At 31.5% G+C, this 21289-nt stretch overlaps 4 protein-coding genes across 4 annotated transcripts; 3 read left to right on the plus strand and 1 right to left on the minus strand.

Annotated features, from left to right (window-relative positions):
* Positions 1–420: 420 nt before the first annotated feature.
* Positions 421–867, minus strand: OCT59_008935 (uncharacterized protein; the record flags this gene model as incomplete). The annotated part of the gene is made up of 1 exon (XM_066133205.1): positions 421–867. The coding sequence occupies one exon, from the start codon at positions 865–867 to the stop codon at positions 421–423; it is 447 nt and encodes a 148-aa protein (XP_065999670.1).
* A 3274-nt stretch (positions 868–4141) lies between these two features.
* Positions 4142–4588, plus strand: OCT59_008936 (uncharacterized protein; the record flags this gene model as incomplete). The annotated part of the gene is made up of 1 exon (XM_025331325.2): positions 4142–4588. One exon carries the CDS (start codon positions 4142–4144, stop codon positions 4586–4588), a length of 447 nt encoding a protein of 148 aa, XP_025189481.2.
* A 4782-nt stretch (positions 4589–9370) lies between these two features.
* Positions 9371–10224, plus strand: OCT59_008937 (uncharacterized protein; the record flags this gene model as incomplete). The annotated part of the gene is made up of 2 exons (XM_066133206.1): positions 9371–10098; positions 10212–10224. The coding sequence occupies 2 exons, from the start codon at positions 9371–9373 to the stop codon at positions 10222–10224; spliced, it is 741 nt and encodes a 246-aa protein (XP_065999671.1).
* A 1710-nt stretch (positions 10225–11934) lies between these two features.
* Positions 11935–12374, plus strand: OCT59_008938 (uncharacterized protein; the record flags this gene model as incomplete). Its single annotated transcript, XM_066133207.1, has 2 exons — positions 11935–12265; positions 12343–12374. The coding sequence occupies 2 exons, from the start codon at positions 11935–11937 to the stop codon at positions 12372–12374; spliced, it is 363 nt and encodes a 120-aa protein (XP_065999672.1).
* Between the last annotated feature and the right edge of the window lie 8915 nt (positions 12375–21289).

Below are 21289 nucleotides of genomic sequence, written 5' to 3' on the forward strand. Positions count from 1 at the left end.
TAAGAAATTGTAATAAGTCTTTTTTAGTAGTGTATTTAAAAAAAAAATCTTTTTGTTGGTCATCGCTAATTTATCACATAACTAATTATCACATTTTGGGTCAAAAAAATGTAATTTTGTCACACATAAACTTGCATATTTTGATCGGGTCAAAAAAGTAGCACGAGAAGGGTCAAAAAGGTAAATTTTTGCCTCTGGAACATGCGAAAACTAATAACAACATTGTTACATCCAAAAAAAGGTTTTATTAAATTGAAGGTTGAACTAAAATACTGTAAATATATAACTGATAATATATAAAAGTATCATTTTATTAAATTATTTTATTAAATTATACTAAAGGTTGAACTAAAATACTGTAAATATATAACTGATAATATATAAAAAATACAAATGAATAGGCTAGTAGTATGATATATATTATATATTGATTTTTCTTCCGTTTACCGGTGGCTTAACCATATTCCCACTAGAAGGATCCATGGAACCTAAATGTTTACCCTTATTATCATAAACTTCAATATCATTATGAGTAAAATCCCATTCAAGATATTGTTTATTTTTTCCTGTTCCTCTAGTTTTAGTTTGACCACGAAAAGAATTCAAACCTTTCCATACTGGACTTGAACCAGGTCCTTTAATTGTTGGTTCTTTAAGTATTGGATTTTTAAGTATTGGACCTAATTTAGGCAATTTTATTTTTGGAAATCGTCTTGAAAGTGCGTCATTTTCCGTAGGAGCCCTACCATCTATGCATCGACCAAATCCAATTGGACAAGCTTCTTGATCATAATTTAGAGGAACGGCGAAGGTTATGGTGGTAAAAACAAGTATTAAGATAAGAATCTTTTCGATAAAATTATTCATCTTTAATTTCAGTTGTTAAAAAGTAAATTTTATAAGAATAAAATTATACAGCTTTTGAGAATTAGAAATGTGTATTTATTAAAAAACGCAAATAAAAGTATACAGCTTTTGAGAATTAGAATGTGTATTTATTAAAAAACGCAAATAAAAGTATACAACTTTTAAGAATTAGAATGTGTATTTATTAAAAAACGCAAATAAAAGTATACAACTTTTAAGAATTAGAATATGTATTTATTAGAAAACGCAAATAAAAGTATACAACTTTTGAGGATTAGAACAATGTGTATTTTTTAAAAAACAAATAAAATTATATAAATTTTGAGAATTAGAACAACGTGTATTTATTAAAAAACGCAAGATTGATGAACAGTTTCAAAATTGCAAATAAAAATTATTGTCCAATTATTTTAGTCTTTAAAAGTAATAAAATCAATCTTGTGCAAAATTTGATTTTAAATTTGAAACGCCGTTCTGATCAAAAATTCAGGGTAATTTGCCGATCTAAATTTTCTAACTATAGATCAACTGCAGATGCGCTAAAAAAAAAATCTTTAATTACCGTAATTCCTTATTAGGATAGAGCGTTTATATCTATCTTTAAGCATAATTTTTCATGATGAATTTCTAAATCAATGTCTCGGTACGACTTCTTTATTAAGCCAAATTTTTAACGGAGTTACAATATATGCATTTTTATTTGATACGGATATTATTTATAGTGACAGTATTAATCTTAATAGTTCGGCACTCTGTCCTTTATGCAATAGAGATCATAAAGAAAAATCTATATGGAATAACATAAATGATGAATGGGGTTCTGGTGAATACTATAGAGAACGAACTTATCGTCTCAAGTATACATGTGACCCTAAACTATTTTAAAAAAAGTAGTTTCGGAAATAATTTCGGTTTCAAAAATTTTTAATATAAAAAATATATAAAAATAATTATATTATTTAAGCCCCGGCAGTGATGAGTTTTGGACACAATTTTTAAATTTAAGGTTTTGAACAAGGTTTTTGGACATAAGAGAATTGTCCAAAACCCTGTCCAATTGCCCAACACTGAATTTTTAAGGGATAGATCGGCACTCAATCGGAAAAATGATCGGCAAGTTATAATTAATTTTACGGCGGGCTTTATAATTAAGAGATAGATCGGCACTCAATCGGTAAATTATAATTAATTTTACGGGCTTTATAATTAATAAAAAATTTTTTTTTAGAATCTCTCGTTCCTCACTAACAAACTTTCCCAATAAACAAAAAAAACAGCATACAATAACTTTTTTGACCAAGGAAGGTATTTACTAAACTCATATTATAGCATATATGCGTGACAAAATATAAGAAAATACAAGAATGTAAACTCTAAAAAACAAAATAAAGTCTTAAAAAATTAAATAAAAACTAAATACAACTTAGTTTGGGTCAAAATCGTTTAAAAAAATTTTGTTTAATATTCAAATTTTTGGAAATTTATGGTCGGAATTAGAGATGTGACCCGAAACTACCTCTCTTAATGGCCCGAAACCGAAACTCCTGAAACCGAAACTGTTTTTATAAAATCCGAAATTAATTTAATAGTACCCGAAATTATATTTGAAGTTATTTGAATTTTTCAAGCCAAAATACATTGAAATTTAATAATGCCAATCATCGCAAATTATCGGTAAAAATCTGAATATAGCAATGAATAGTGTCAATCCTAGCCAAAGTTTGAAGTCGCTAAAGTTTCATGTTACTGACTTTACTATAGAAGAACGCCAGATTCCGGCCAAAAAGTTCCAAATTTTTGAGTATTAAACAAAATTTTTTTAAACGATTTTGACCCAAACTAAGTTGTATTTAGTTTTTATTTAATTTTTTAAGACTTTATTTTGTTTTTTAGAGTTTACATTCTTGTATTTTCTTATATTTTGTCACGCATATATGCTATAATATGAGTTTAGTAAATACCTTCCTTGGTCAAAAAAGTTATTGTATGCTGTTTTTTTTGTTTATTGGGAAAGTTTGTTAGTGAGGAACGAGAGATTCTAAAAAAAATTTTTTTATTAATTATAAAGCCCGTAAAATTAATTATAATTTACCGATTGAGTGCCGATCTATCCCTTAATTATAAAGCCCGCCGTAAAATTAATTATAACTTGCCGATCATTTTTCCGATTGAGTGCCGATCTATCCCTTAAAAATTCAGTGTTGGGCAATTGGACAGTTTTGGACAGGGTTTTGGACAATTCTCTTATGTCCAAAAACCTTGTTCAAAACCTTAAATTTAAAAATTGTGTCCAAAACTCATCACTGCCGGGGCTTAAATAATATAATTATTTTTATATATTTTTTATATTAAAAATTTTTGAAACCGAAATTATTTCCGAAACTACTTTTTTTAAAATAGTTTAGGGTCACATGTATACTTGAGACGATAAGTTCGTTCTCTATAGTATTCACCAGAACCCCATTCATCATTTATGTTATTCCATATAGATTTTTCTTTATGATCTCTATTGCATAAAGGACAGAGTGCCGAACTATTAAGATTAATACTGTCACTATAAATAATATCCGTATCAAATAAAAATGCATATATTGTAACTCCGTTAAAAATTTGGCTTAATAAAGAAGTCGTACCGAGACATTGATTTAGAAATTCATCATGAAAAATTATGCTTAAAGATAGATATAAACGCTCTATCCTAATAAGGAATTACGGTAATTAAAGATTTTTTTTTAGCGCATCTGCAGTTGATCTATAGTTAGAAAATTTAGATCGGCAAATTACCCTGAATTTTTGATCAGAACGGCGTTTCAAATTTAAAATCAAATTTTGCACAAGATTGATTTTATTACTTTTAAAGACTAAAATAATTGGACAATAATTTTTATTTGCAATTTTGAAACTGTTCATCAATCTTGCGTTTTTTAATAAATACACGTTGTTCTAATTCTCAAAATTTATATAATTTTATTTGTTTTTTAAAAAATACACATTGTTCTAATCCTCAAAAGTTGTATACTTTTATTTGCGTTTTCTAATAAATACATATTCTAATTCTTAAAAGTTGTATACTTTTATTTGCGTTTTTTAATAAATACACATTCTAATTCTTAAAAGTTGTATACTTTTATTTGCGTTTTTTAATAAATACACATTCTAATTCTCAAAAGCTGTATACTTTTATTTGCGTTTTTTAATAAATACACATTCTAATTCTCAAAAGCTGTATAATTTTATTCTTATAAAATTTACTTTTTAACAACTGAAATTAAAGATGAATAATTTTATCGAAAAGATTCTTATCTTAATACTTGTTTTTACCACCATAACCTTCGCCGTTCCTCTAAATTATGATCAAGAAGCTTGTCCAATTGGATTTGGTCGATGCATAGATGGTAGGGCTCCTACGGAAAATGACGCACTTTCAAGACGATTTCCAAAAATAAAATTGCCTAAATTAGGTCCAATACTTAAAAATCCAATACTTAAAGAACCAACAATTAAAGGACCTGGTTCAAGTCCAGTATGGAAAGGTTTGAATTCTTTTCGTGGTCAAACTAAAACTAGAGGAACAGGAAAAAATAAACAATATCTTGAATGGGATTTTACTCATAATGATATTGAAGTTTATGATAATAAGGGTAAACATTTAGGTTCCATGGATCCTTCTAGTGGGAATATGGTTAAGCCACCGGTAAACGGAAGAAAAATCAATATATAATATATATCATACTACTAGCCTATTCATTTATTGTATTTTTTTATATATTATCAGTTATATATTTACAGTATTTTAGTTCAACCTTTAGTATAATTTAATAAAATAATTTAATAAAATGATACTTTTATATATTATCAGTTATATATTTACAGTATTTTAGTTCAACCTTCAATTTAATAAAACCTTTTTTTGGATGTAACAATGTTGTTATTAGTTTTCGCATGTTCCAGAGGCAAAAATTTACCTTTTTGACCCTTCTCGTGCTACTTTTTTGACCCGATCAAAATATGCAAGTTTATGTGTGACAAAATTACATTTTTTTGACCCAAAATGTGATAATTAGTTATGTGATAAATTAGCGCCCAGTAAATAGTTTTTGTACCGAATATATATTAAAATATACAATATACTTTGGCACGAAATTTGAATTGATTTGTTCTAATTTTAACTATATTTATGCCAAATACTTTATAAAACCATTCTGATGTTGAGCCATCTGCCCATCTATAAGCCAAATATTTGTCAATAAATGTACCAAATTTATTTATATTTGCATATCGGCGGATTTGTCTATCCTGAAATTATTAGGTTAAAATAAAGATTTTCCTGAACAGATCGTGCTCAGAATTGTACTGTAACACTAGAAAATCAGATGATGCTGACTAAATGACCAACTGAAGTTTGTCACAAACCAAAATTATTAGACAAAACATAGTCGTGTAAAAAAACCCATTTCTCCTACAAAAAACCCATTTCTCATATTTCACCAAAATATTTATCTTCCAGATTAACAAGTAGGTTTTTTTTTGAATATATGCATATCAATAAAAAAAGAAAGAACTCGTTAAAAAATTTTATATAATTTATTTTATTTGGGTTAATATTGAATTTTTCAGGTACAATGGCTTATATATTACCTCCTACTCCAATTTCGCCATAAGTTTTACCAAAGATACAATGCTCTATATGTAAAAAGACATTTAAATCTAAGTGAGGTTTAAGTCAGTATAAAGCAATTATACGCTGATATAATTCTTCTCGCATAGGCTTTTACAAGCTTCCAAAATTTTTATAAATGAATTTAACTAGTTTTTTAATTCATTGCCAACTTCCTTGTCACTTTACCAAAATTGGATTAAAGGTCACTGTGGTCTGCACTGAAAGTCAGTTTTTTGCTACATTTGGTGGGAATATTCATCACTATTCTAACAAATCTCATGTTTATAAGTGCATCTTTGGGGGCCAGATGCATCAAGTAAGCTAGCGCAGGTCTTCAGTGATACAAATTGGGGAACCAAATTCTATCATGGAAATAAAGTAACTTCAGTGGTGACCAATCTTGATAATATAGATACAGAAGAAGAAAATCCTCTTTATCGGAAGGAAAATTTTAAAATTTATTCACAAAGAAACTCGCAATATAAATGAAACAAGTAATTATTGAATGGAAACCCTGATAAGAAAAGAATGTAAAGAGTAATAAATATGAGGGTGGATTTTTACATATCCATTTCTGGATTACAAAAAAAGAATAATAGATCATTAAGTAAATAAAATAAAAAAAAAGAAATGTAAAGAAATATTTTTTTTTCTGAGTAAAAATAAAAGAAAAACTTTTTTTTGCATGAGTAATAGGTTCAATTATAAAGAAAGCCAATAAATTACATCAGGAGATTATATGAGGCGAATATTAGCGTAAAGTTGTCAAATATGTATAATCTCTGGAAATTTACACCCCGTAAAAATCTATAAATATACGGTTTTGCATAAATTACACTTGAAACATAGTTATTTAATAAGGCATATCTTAAAAAGTGCCATAAATTATTCATGAATAAGTAGTTTCGAAGTTTTACATTCTGAAATAATTTCTTAAATATTCGATTTTAAGTAATCTACACATAAAAATAATTTGAAAAATACTTTATTGATTTTGTATCTTAAAAAGTTTCGTAAATTCTACGCAAGTAGGTAGTTTCAGTAATTTACACTGGTCGAATGACAACATATCAGAGAAAATTCAGGTACCCGATTCTTCACTAATTCTTCACAGATATATATATTATACAATCCCGATACTTATTCCCGATTGGGCTCAGGTTCTTGTTGCATTTCTGGATACAACCGGGCATAAATACTTCATAAGTATTGGATTTCTATTGGTGAAGAATCGGGTTTCTGTTATTTTACAAATAAACGCCCAATATTTACCAAATTAATAACTGAATCTTTTGAAGTTTTAATAAACTATAAGGTGCAAATCGGATAAATATTATGTTAATATCGGATTTCTGATATTTTACTTATATTTATATAATATTTAAGTATTTATTTGGGTTATCATAAAGTATCGTTAAACGATACAATACACGCCGGGCAGTAATTGAAATCACGATATTTCAAATTGTTTTAATCAATTTATTACTATTCGTTGCAATATATTATATAGCAATATACTAATCAATTTTACAGTAATACATTTGCTTGCTATATTTAATCGTTGTTATATAGAAATAAACTACAAATCATTCTTGCGTAATAAAAATATAAACTACAAATTATTATTAATATACGTGCTTTTTTAAATCTAACATTGCATTAATGCATTAATTAAACCTGTTCATCAAGTTCGTTAGGTTCATCATTAATATTATCGATATTATCGATCTCATCTTGTGGTTGTACGTCGGATCCGTACGACTGTGATATCGACCAATCAGGGGCACCTTCAGGCGGTTTTGACTCGTCGATCCACGTTTTATCATCATACCAACGATGTCGTGAAAGTTTTACATGACTTATTTTCTCACCAACTCGGTCAGCCAAGCGAAGTAATTTACGTCCCTATAAAAATGAAAAAGAGATAATAAGCAAATGTATACAATAACTATACAATTGTTTTATTTGATACTTACACGACGTGACCTCCAGGGCTTGTCATAAACATGAAGAACATGTTTATCCGTTTCAATTTTATTCTTAGGACGAACATGATCTTCGATTTCTTTTTTGGTGAGCTCTTCATCAGTTTCAGAAACTTCATCACTGTGGAATCCTCCTTCATTAAATATGGTTTCACAGTCTTCCTTGAATTCTTCCCAAGATAATGATGACGGTTGAAATTCTTTAAGCGAGGCATCATTAATATTGAACATATGCTCGATGCCTTTCTGACGTCGCTCTTTTTTCTATTGCAATCAGATATTAGTGATTAGGATAGAAAGGAACAAGATCAAGGATTTTAATTTCATATTTCGGATGTCTTCAGTACTTACATCTTTTCTTCGAAGAATTCGTTCCTTTTCTCTTCTTTTCAAATCTAGTCTTATCCGGATCAAGGCTAACCATCCAGCTTTCTCTACGATGGCGGTGTAGATTCTGTAAGACCCATTTCAATTCTATATCTTTGTATTGAAACCTTCCGGTCAAGACTCTAGCGATCTCCTTCATGATGTGTTTTGAAACGTGTGGTGCAATTTCTACCCATTTTTTGGTATGATCCAATTGCAATGAATCATCGAGACCGCTAAGTATCTGCACGACCTCATCCTTAATTTTATAAAAAAATATCGATTAAAAAATTTTGCTGAATAACCAATAGTTACTTGATACTCACATGGAACAACTTATATTGATCTTCGTCCATATCTTCAAGCAAAACCCGAGCACGTCGACGATATCCAGTTTCTGGTTCTGGCGTGAGTGATGTATTTTGTCTACTCCTTGGAACTGGTGTTGTCTGAGGGGTTGATGGCCATTCAGCTTGTAGGTCGTTCCTTGTTTGAGATTTCTTGAGGGTCCGAACTTCTTCCGTAAGTGCAGTGATAGCTCTGCTTAGGGCTTCGATATCTGTAAATTGAAATCATGACATTATATTCAAAATATGTAAAATAAAAAACATAATTATTATATTATAACCATACCATCATTCCTATTATATCTTGTAGTTGAACACCCTCCTTGTTGACTTGGTGAACGACTATCTGAATAATTAGTCCTATTATGTCTTGTAGTCGAACGTCCTCTTTGTTGACTTGGTGAACGACTATCTGAATAATTAGAATAAGAAGAACGTCTAGACTTGTTCCTTCTTGAACGATAACGGTGACGACGATGTGGTGACATTGAGTTTGTTTGATGATGGTTGTAAGAGGTTAAATTTGTTGTAGATAAGCGTCTTAAGCTTATTTTCTTAATTTTGAAAGGTCTTCTTCCACGCATTTTTACCAAAATTTGTTAAAGGATAAAAAAAAAACAATACAATAAGGTAAAAGACGTTCTTTTATACCTTTATTTATTTCCACAATTAAAATATTATGATTATTAATAATATTTTTTTTTTCCTATAATTAGATTAAATGTAATGATTACGATTTTTTTTTAATGATTTAGATCAAAGTATAATGATATGGCAGAGAAAAAAAAATCAGTTCGTGGGAAGAAAGGGGTCTTTATATATATTTTTTTTTTGTCATATGAGGACCGATAGGTCTGTCGAAAGTAACGAAATAGTCTATTAAATAAGCTTTTTTTGATTGAATTTTTTTTTCCTTTTTTTTCATGCCGATAAGTCTATTGAAAATAACGAAATAGTCTATTGAAGTATAAGCTTTTTTTTGATTCAAATAAAGGAACTTATATTGATTTAAATACAATAAATACAATAAATTGATAGTAACCTAATATGGTCAACAATGTCAATTATCAATCATACTAATATATCCGTTCATCGAAGAACCGGAAATTCATTTTTAATAAAATTTTTTTATATTATTATTTACAATGACGAGAAAATACCGAAGAACAAAAGCTGTCTTTGTAAAGAAATCCTATAATTTTAAACAGAAAACATCAAATAAAGTTCCGTGTCATTGCAATAAATGTAAAGGTAACATGGTTGATCCACGTACAAAAAATAGTCATAGTTTAAAAAGGGATATTAGACCAAGAGGAGTTATTGAAGAAATTATAGATTTAAATCAAGTTTCATCTGATGACCTAAACCAAGATACATCGGTAGACCTCTTGAATGATCCAATGGAAATAGAATCACATAATTCAGATGATGGTCATCATGAACCTATTGTTGATGAGGAAAATTATTCGTTTCTTCCCAAAAAATCGAAATCATCAAAAGCCAAATCGAAAGATAAACGAAAACATATCGGTAGTGGAAATTCCAAGAATGTATCATACCCTATTGTTGTTATTGAACAAAGTATTTCAGATGATGATACTAGTGATGCTGATGATGAAGAAAACGATCAAGTTGATAATGACTTTGATCCTATCGAAGAAATACCAAATGAATCTTCATCCGGCTGGTTTGACGCACCGGAAAATACATACGGTGATGATCCAGAAGCCTCCTTCATTGATTTTACTGAAGACTTTCATTGGATTGTTTTATGGATCTTATTATATCAAGAGAGATATAAGTTATCCGATGTCACTACCGATTCTTTAGTCAAATTTTTTAGATATCTTTTGGTTCTTTTGGATGCAAACACGTACAATTCTTTTCCTACATCTTTGTATATGGCACGTAAAAAACTTGGCGTCTGTGCTCATATTGTCAAATTCGCATCGTGTGAAAAGTGTTGCAAATTGTATAATGTAACAGAAGTATCAACTAACGACCCTTACCAAGTTCCAGCCACAATTCATTGTACCTATGTAGATTTTCCGGATCATCCGATGGCAAATCAAAGAAAAAAGTGCAATGCTACACTTGCTAAGAAAGTTCCGGTTACTAACGGAACAATCTATCGACCTTCTTTAACGTTCCCTACTGTTAGTTTAAAACACCAATTACAATTAATGTATAATCGAAAAGGATTTGAGAAATTATGTAGAAAATGGGCGGACCGTAACGATTCTCAATTTTTGAATGATATTTATGACGGAAAGATCTGGAAAACCTTTCAGGATCATCGTCAAAATATACCATTTTTCCGGAAAGATGTCTCAGACCGCCACTTAGGCATCATGTTAAATATCGACTGGTTCCAACCATTCGATAATTCAACTTATAGTATAGGAGCTCTATATGGTGTAATATGTAACCTGCCTCGAAATGAAAGATTCAAGCCATCAAATATTTTGACAATGGCTTTAATTCCGGGGCCAAATGAGCCTAGTTTACATCAACTAAACCATTATATAGCTCCCATCATCGATCAATTAATCGAGTTATGGAATGGGATTGAACTATCGAAAACATACGAAAGCTCTACCGGAAAATCTATTCGAGCCGCAGTAATATGCTGCTCATGTGATATTCCAGCCGCGAGAAAACTCTGCGGTCATATCTCTGCGCGAGTGGCTTGTCATAGATGCTTAAAAAAGGCTCAATATGATGATCGAAATCAACCGAATTTTGGCGGATTTGATGATATTGATGAATGGTTTGTCGAAAGAGATATCAACCAGGTTCGAAGGGATGCGCGAGAATGGTTGAATTGCAATACTAAAGATGCTAGAAATAGTCACGTCCATAATACTTTAGTACGGTGGTCAGAAATGTATCGACTTCCGTACTTTGATTCAGTGCGATTTCTCACGTGGATCCAATGCATTGTTTGTTCTTGGGTATTGCTAAGTGGATCGTGACCAGACTGTGGATCGAGGAGGGCCGATTGACACAAAAAGATTTAGAAACAATGCAAAAAAGGGCAAATGCAATAAAAGTTCCAGCAGATATCGGTAGAATTCCCTACAAAATTGCTACAGGTGAAGGCTTTTCAAGGTTCGCCGCTGATCAATGGAAGACTTTTATCTTAATTTATGCCACTTCCATAACATGGGATCTGCTTCAAGAATCGGATAAATTGATACTCGCCAATTTTGTCCGTGCATGCAATATTCTTGTATGCAGATCTATAACAACGAATGGGTTAGAAGAAGCTCATAAAAATCTTCTAGAAGTGGCAAAGCTCATTGAAGAAAATTACGGCGCAGAAAAAATTACGCCGAATTTACATTTATGCTTACATATTTGCCATTGTGCGTTAGACTATGGACCATTATACGCGTTCTGGTGTTTCAGTTACGAACGCATGAACGGTCTATTAGGTAATTCCAGATTTCCGAACTTATCAATATAATTAAATCAATTTATTAAATAGTCTATATTTATAGGATCGTATCATAGCAGTAATAGAAGAATCGAACCAGAATTATTAAAAACCATTCAATTCAACTCTCTTCTTGATCAGTTTTCTTCATGCGCCCAAGACCATCAACATTTATCGACTTGTATCACACTAATTACACCGAAAGAAACTACCGGCAGTCTTGTAATTCATGATGAAATTAATGGAATAGATTACCGGGAATTTTTATCAATGTCTAGAAACGTGGAAGAAATGGCCGGAACAGGTTCGGAACCTTTTCCAGGTACTTTTCTTAATCCTAAAAGGATAGACACCAACCTTTCAAAAGAAGTATTAGATTTGTTGGTTGAATATTACCGCAATGCCTATGGAAAAGATTTCGCAGCACTATCAGATATCCATGCTGCTCCTTCTGCTATACCGGTATTACCAAAAGTGAACACTTATGGACGACTAAAAATTGGATCCGAAGTTTTTGGGTCAATGTATTCTAAAAGGCACGTCACATCGGCCAAAATATTATCCCAATTTCTCCATGATAATACTAAAGATACTTATCCCGGTATTGTTCAATTTTATTTTGAACATATTATACATTTTCCGGAAGGTTCTGTAAATCATTCCCTAGCATTTGTAAAGTGGTACCTTCCGGCAGAAAATCACAAGACTAGATTTCATTGCACAATTAATGGCGATGAAAATTTGTGCAATATAGAACTATGGAAAAAAGAATTTTATGATCTTAGCAGGGATTGTATTATCCCTGTACATAGTATACTGGGTCGGTTTGTTGAAGGTTCTTTTTCAATAGGACGAAAAGAAACCCGGAAATATGTGTCAGTAATACCGATCAATAGAAAGTTTCATATTTAAAATTTATAATAATACTGTAATATCAATCATGTTTTATATTATGAATATTATAAATATACAAATAAATAAATATATAATAATTATTATTAAACCTTTAAATTTCTCACCGTCTAATATCAATGTTCTATCAGTATTATTATCGGACATGTGATGTTTTACCGATGCTTATTTATAAATTAATGACAGATCATGACAGATCGGGTGTTTATTTATTAGTCATCGGGTAAATCCGGAAGGTAATCAATTTGTTACTTATTATCAGCTGATCAAATTTGATATACGTTTAGAATCTATCGGCTTCTTATATAATAGAATCAATAGGCCTATCGGGATACTGATTATTTAATGATAAAAAAAATAAGAGCCGGTTAAGAACCGAAACCTGATTGGTCCCGATTCTTAACTGGCTCTTAATACACCGATTCTTCATCATTTGACCAGTGTTACGCTTTAGAAATTTGCATAAATACATGATTTTGTATAACCCACACATGAAAATGTAGCTTAAAATATTTTGAATAAGTTTGTATCTAAAAAAGTTGTGTAAAATTTACATAAATAGTTAGCTTCAGTATTATACACTTTAAAAATTTGCCTAAATATGTAATTTAAATAAACTGCATGTTAAAATACAGTTTAAAAATATTTTAAAAACTTTGTATCTGAAGAAAGTTGTGTAAAAATTTGCACAAATAGGTAATTTGGTAATACACTTTAAAAATTTGCACAAATACACGATACTAAAATCATATAAAATAAATACGAAGGTTTAAGCATGTCTTTATTCTAAGATAAATATGAAATATAATGTTAATAATTAAAATAAAAAATAAATAGTGTAGTGGTTAGGTAACGAGACTTAATATATTAATAATTTATCTTGAGGTATTCAGTTCGACTCTTAGTGTAGGCAAAAAAAAAATAAATAAAAATATGATTAATATCGAAGGTATTCAGTACGACTTTTAGTGTAAGTAAAAAAAACAACAAAATTGTAAGAAAATATCAGAAAAATACACGAGGTGTTATAAAGAGGAAAATTTTATGTTAAGGTAACTACATTATTTTTTACTACTAAAAAACTACGTCATTTTCAAAAATACACTATTTTATACTATTGAAAATTTCTCTAAAATTTTCACACTCGTATATCATCGCGAGTGGTGTAGATTTGCGTAGTTTTTCACATGTGTATTATTTTGTAGATCTACGCTTATTTTATCCTCCTGATGTAGGTATCTTCTTTCACCAGATTGTGTTAACATCTTCAGTTGATCAATATGAAAAGAACATATAATTCCTATTTCTTCAATTGGTTACAACTTTAAAATAATTAAATATAGAAAACTTTAATAGAACAAATTATTTATATTTTTTTTTTCCAGCTAATACATATAATTTTTAGAAAGTACTTATACATTACATGAATTGCATGTAAAAACTAGATTTGTATAAAATAAAAATGTACATATTAAAATGACTTAGTTGTACAGTTACCTAAATTAACGAGCTACATTTTGAATATACTAAAAGATTTTATTCGTGAACAATTTTGCATCATCTCAACTGTAGAGCTCACCATGTCCTATTTGTGATGAAAAACATGGGAATTATGGATTACATGGCAAATGGTATAAAAATGAAACAGAATATTGTCTTATTAGCTTACTTTAAGCAATAAATTAAAATTCACGATCATAGTATAGTTCGATACTATTCACCCGGCGCAGTATATATCAGAAAAAATTTTTTTCCTTCTTATTAGTTCTGCAGTGGTGAAGATACAAAAGAGGGAAACACATAAATTTGTCTAGAAATTAGCCCCTTTGGCTGATAAATTTAACCAGATGTTGATCCTGCTTCTGCGCAATTTTGACATAGGATCCACCAGTATTTTAGTAGATCATGTTTCTATTAGTTGGAAGTATAAAGAGTTTTCACGATTATCATATAATATAGGAAGACTTTATAATCACATCTGTATTGCAAAAGATAAGAAGGTAGCAAAAGGAATATATAAAATGTGAATGCTATTCCTGAAAAAATATGCTTTCAAGTACAATTCGTGTCTATCGTGTCTAATTAACGCTCTTGTGATTTGATGGTATAGGTTCTATACTCTTAGGGAGCTTACACATATTATGTAATTATTATAGGGGGGGAGGGGGGTAGTTAAAATTTTACGTTACACTTATTTAAATCATATGATTTATAAATATTATAATTTGATTGGTTATGAAATCTAACAGGGGGGGGGGTAAGGTTTATAATAAAATGAATATTACGTGATATGTGTAACTCCCCTTACACCAATATTATTAACTTCAAAATTATATAATTCTAAAAGGTATCATTAGTAAACTATCTTGTAAAAGGAGAATAAACTGAATAAATTAGTTTAGGATAGCGTCATCATATGATTAATAAAGCATGCTTAATGAAAAACGTTTATGTGCAACGTTTTACTCACACGTGATTAAGAATTATTCAGATATCTATTGTTTATATAAATAAAAAAGTTTTTTGTTCTTCTGATCTGCTGTGCTTTAAATACCAAGTTTATATTTAAAGAAGAATAAGAATACACCTGTTATCTGAATGCTTAAACAATTTTAGATACCATGGTAAGATAAACTGTAAAAGTGTTTTCTTATGAAATGTAGTATCCTAGCTATGGCGAAAAAAAAGTTACTGATATATGACTTTTGGCCTGCATTATGGCGTTATGCACTAACACGTGAAAATAACTGGTGACGAATAAAAGATAACGAATAAGTTTTTACCTACTAGAAAAAAAATAAATCCCTCAGATAAATATAAAAAGTGAAAACGCAGTAGGATGTGATAGTTGCCCTGTAAAAAATCTGATCCGTGTTTTATCTTTCCATGTTTTTTCCATAAATGTATCATTTTCATGGAATTTATAGCCTTAAATCATGGAAATTTTTATTTTGCTAACACAGATATCCGTGAATATATCATTTACACAGAATTTTACAAAAGACACGGAGAAATAATGGAAATATTTGGATAAAAATTTTTTATAGAGTTGTGATGAATAAAATGCAGTCACATGTCTAAAGCTCTAATCGGTCCAATCCTAATCTGGAAATCCAGACCGAAAATTCGGATTGGTCAGGGCTGGGTTGATGTTTCAACCTGGACTAAAATATTCAGTCCAGTCTGGTCCAATTTTGGATTATAAATCTAATCCAGACCAAATTTTATGGATTGGACTGGACCAGACCGAATAAACATTTTCGCAATAGTTTTATATTAAAACCGTTGCTATTGTAATTATTTAATAAAAAAAATGTTGCGAAACGTTTTTTTTAATATATTATTATAAAAAAATGTTTACACAACATTTTTTTAAAAATATTATTATAGAAAAAACATTTTCACAACGTTTCTATAATAATTTAACAAAAAAATGTTGCAAAACGTTTTTCTATAATTATATATTAAAAAAACGTTTTCGCAACATTTTTTGATTAATTTAATGAAAAAACGTTGCAAAAACATTTTTTTTAATATATTATTATAGAAAAAACATTTTCGTAACGTTTCTATAATAATTTAATGAAAAAATGTTGCAAAACGTTTTTTCAAAGTAATTTTAATTAGAAAAACATTTTCACAACGTTTCTATAATAATTTAATGAAAAAATGTTGTAAAACGTTTTTTCAAAGTAATTTTAATTAGAAAAACATTTTTGCAACGTTTTTTTAATTAATTTAATGAAAAAACATTGCGAAAATATTTTTTAATATATTATTATAGAAAAAACGTTGCAAAAACGTTTTTTTAATATATTATTATAGAAAAAATGTTGCAAAAACGTTTTTTTTAATATATTATTATAGAAAAAATGTTTTCGCAACGTTTCTATAATAATTTAATGAAAAAATATTGCGAAACATTTTTTTAAAGTAATTTTAATTAGAAAAACATTTTTGCAATGTTTTTTTAATTAATTTAATGAAAAAACATTGCGAAAATGTTTTTTTAATTAATTTAATGAAAAAACATTGCGAAAATGTTTTTTTTAATATATTATTATAAAAAAACGCGCAACGTTTTTTTATTATAGGACCGGACCAGACCAGACCAAAATAACTGGTCTGGTTTGGTCTAGTCTCAGATTCTCTTTTTAATGTAAACCGGACTGGACCAAAATGAACTAATTTTTCAGTCCAGTCCCAGATTACTTCCCAACCCAGACCAATCCGGACCATTTAGAGCTTTACACATGTCAGTAAGGTTGCTTGCCGAAATCTTATTAATAACTGCCGAAACCTATACGGAAAATGCCAAAACTATATTAAATCATATTAAAAATCCTGCCAAAACTTTGCCGAAATGCCGAAACCCCATTTGCCGAAACTGCCAAAACCCTGCCGAAACTATAGTAAACATATAGTAAAATCTTGCCGAAATTTATTGCAGGATTTTAGAGAGGTTTTGGCAAGCAACCTTACATGTCATCACTTTTTTTTTACCATGGCTAGAGTTGTATATGAAACGCCTATGACGTAATCTAATGCTTATTAAATATAGCTTTTTGGAAGAGCATGGATGAGCCATCATTTGATAACTTTACTGGACAGGATAATTTTTCAAAATATCATATAATGCTTTTATGATATCATAAATATACTTAAAACTCGTATTTTAATAATGTCATAAAACATTTTATATAATAAAAAATAATTCCAACAAGCACGTTAAACTTCCATTTCTAATGTTTATTAAGATATCATAAAAAATGGCATTATAATTATCAGTCAGTGGTCATTTCAGATCACTTGCTGATCATTAATTAAAATAATTTTATGTAATCATAATTGAATATTCCATCATGTAGCTAAAAAAAGAAATTCTTAATACAACGCTTATACAAATTAAGTAAATTAATAGTTCGTCATGTGTATTATAAATTTTCATCATCATTTCCTCTTTAGTAATAATAATTTTTTTTTTTGCATATACAGTCAACTCCCTCTATAGTCACTCCCGTTATAGTCACATTCTACTATATAGTCACACCAGTTGAATGTTCAAAACACTTTATTATTAAAATCTATCCTATATAGTCACAATCTATCTATAGTCACTATCACACCTATCCTCAAAAATCTTATATTAAAAAGAACCGTTTATAATCACAGTTATATAAAGAATATATTAAATAACTTGGCATCTAATAATCGTACAAAGATGTATCATAGCTTGTTAGAATCGTCTCACTGAGGCGAATCGAATGGTGGTAGTTTTATCCTTTTCCTTTGCAAGTGTTTACGGCCAGACCACCCATTGCCTCTTATGAGACTAATCTCGGGTCTGTGTCCTATCATCTTCAATGGGCAACCATTATACCGAGTACTTAATTCCTCAGGTAACAGCACCACTATAGAAGACATCCTCCATCGGGCCATTTTAGGCTGATCTGAAGCTAGGTACACGCCGCCTACTCATCCTATACCCATTGCATAATACTGATACTCAATTTATTTAACGACCTTTAGAGAGCATCTACTTTCATGGAGGACTTTCGACAGGTAACATCAACCGTCTAGTACCCTTCCATACCACCATTTTAGGTACTAAGTCTCACTCAAAGGCCACTACAGCCCGCGATTACCTAGCACCGATAGTACAGTTGTTTACCCCAAGTGGTATACTTTTGTAGTGACCACTCGGACAGGAAGTAGCATGCATCTGTCCAGGATCACCCCTTATGGTGGGTATCGAACCACAGGGATCGCCAACTTCCGGGACGGAGTAGGGAATCGAACCCCGCTATGCCATGCTACCTGTTCTGTGCACGAACACCTTGGTTGGTCTAAGACCTAACAGAAGGTCTAACTACCACTAAGACATTGCACCCTCAGCTTTACCATCTAGGACGACCATCTAGCCATTACTGACCCCAAGCGGTATCGTAGAGTGACCACCCAGACAGGAAGTCCCCCCAAGGTATAGTAGTGACCTCAAGGACAGGACTGCGCACATGCCAATGGCCTCATAGGGAACGTTAGAAGGACACCATGATCCTTAGTTGAAATGTGCGGCCTAACCGTACACACTAATTCACCATGATGCAGTCCAACTACACTAATCCCTGTACCTTCACGCTATTGGTTGTAGCGTCCGCAGTAAAATTCTTTTTATTTCCGTGGTCATGGGAATCGAACCTGCGACCTCACCATACTCAGGCTTAATGAGGGTCTCAGTGACTAACCACCGAGATAGGGTGACCAGTTTTATCCTTTTCCGATCACTGGCTGACGAGTTATTCAACAAAATGTTAAACATCGGCATTATAATATTTCTTGATTTACGTTTACTGCGCCATTTAACATTTTGCTAGATTTCTCGGTATCTAGTGATTGTAAAAAGACGATTTATAGCTCGTTGGAATCGCCTCATCGAGACGAATCGAATGGTGGTAAGCTCATATCTCTGTGATCAATATTGACGGAGTTATTACTTAAAAACCATTTAATATTTTTTAATTTCGGAAATTGATCTAGTGATTGGATTTCGGTGTATCTTATACCATTAGATTCGTCTCATCAAGACGAATCGAATGGTAGTAAGATCGTCTTTCTAGGATCAATATTGGCAGAGTTATTACACAAAAACCATTAATATTTTTTTAATTTCGGAAATTAATCTAGTGATTGGATTTCGACGTATTTTATACCATTAGAACCGTCTCATCAAGACGAATCGAATGGCGGTAAGATCATCTCTCTACGATTAATATTGGCGAAGTTACGATACAATAAAGTTTTAAGTATAATTCTGGCTAAAATTATGTTAATTTTTGGCCGGAATTATGATATACAAATATAAGAAATTTTTTATATAGTCACATCTCTTTATAATCACCAAATATGAGAGGATCATCGCAACTCTTTCCTGAATTTTTGAAAATACTAATAAAAAATTTATTTTTGAAATTTTCGTTCGAAAATTTCTAAGTGCTCGTTCTAAATACTAATATTTTCCCAGTTGCTTTCCTCTTTACTGAGCTCTAAACTATGACTACACCTCCAGCTCCTTCTGTTATTAACCCGGATATTCCGCCGCCACCACGTCCTATTACTTCTACTCCCTCTGGAGACCGACCTTTGTCTCCCACGACTACCGCTGGCGCGCCTAACAAACGTTCACGCGTTGTCTCTGATGACGCTATGAATGTTGATATAACTTCACCTTCTGCTTCGGCTCCCAACCTTATTTCTACCGCTCCCTCAGGTCTTCCTATCAACAAAGTCCAAGTGCTTACATCTCCTCAAAATACTACCACTCCTGTTGAAACTGTTGACGCTTCTATCCACGCTCCCTCTTACACCAGTGGTAAAGGCAAAGCTGTCGCCTTTGATGTCCCTGAACGGCGACCATCTCCCGATGGTAATGCTGCCGCTATTAAGTCTGCTCCTTCTCGTTATTATGCTGCGGCATATTTACGCGACGCGCCTGACGCGTTCACAACTAAATTCACTACCAATCGCTCCATGTGTGACGAAGTGGATTGCTCACTCTCCCGCTATTCCTCTTATGGCGCCCGTGCACGCTGCGATGGATCAGGCGATAATAAAAAAATCCTTGTCTTCTTTAATGATCAACACGATTATACCGATTGTGTCAGTTCACCACGTGTAGATCTTCTCAATTTAGCCTTTATTCATTATTCCCCTGCAGATGCCAAACTCAATGACGAAGCGAAGTCTTTGTTTGTTACTGATATCCCACTTTTCCTTACCGAGACTCAAGTCCGTCAGGCCTTTTCCCGATATGGCACTGTAATCAAGTGCAAACTTACTCCTCGTAAGCATTACTACAATGGACATATCCAGTTTTCCTCCGCGGACGCAATTACCCAATTTCATGATATTTGGGCGATCATCTGCCTTGGTAATTCTTTACGCGTCTGCCCGGCGTCTTATTCGAAATCCCAACGCGATAGCCGCAGAGAACATGTTGCTATCCTTGCCGGCATCCCCAAAAATATTAAAGAAGCTGATCTGATAGAAATTGCTACTCAAGTTAACGCTAAGGCTCTTAACGTTCCTTTGTCTATCAGCTCATACAAGCCTAAACCCTATGTGTATTTGAATTTCTCCTCGTTCGAATCTCTTGAAGCTGCCAAAGAAATGACCGTGGCTTTCTGCGGCAAAGGATTAACATGGCATCCTCCCAATGAAGCACAAACTTTATGCCATGTTTGTGGGCGTCCTGGATGTTCTCCCTCTGTATGCAATCCTCGTCCCACACGGAAAGTGGACGATCGCCTCAACAAGCTTTATTCTCGTTTCAATGCTGGACCTAGACGTGGTCGTCAAGATTCGCGCCAATCACGTGACAATTCCAATTCCCGTTCAAGATCGCGTTCCAACTCTAGATCCCGCAATATTAATTCCTCTTCATTCCGTTCCAACAACAACAACAATATTAATAACACTTCTCGTTCCAACACTTCACGAAGTAATAACAGAACCAACAATAATAATAATAATTCCAGGGACAATGATAATTCTTCTGGTTCTGCCCAACCTCCACACAGACCTCATCCTATCAGTTCTATACACCCTACTTCTTCATCTAACAATCCTGCCCCTACGCTTCCTCAACATGTTGTTGATGAATTAAAGGCACAAATCAAAGAGATCGCTACTACCCTCCACACTCTAGAGGAAACAG

Source organism: Rhizophagus irregularis, chromosome 17 (assembly GCF_026210795.1).
Source record: "Rhizophagus irregularis chromosome 17, complete sequence".
In the NCBI taxonomy this organism is placed as follows: Eukaryota; Fungi; Glomeromycota; class Glomeromycetes; order Glomerales; family Glomeraceae; genus Rhizophagus; species Rhizophagus irregularis.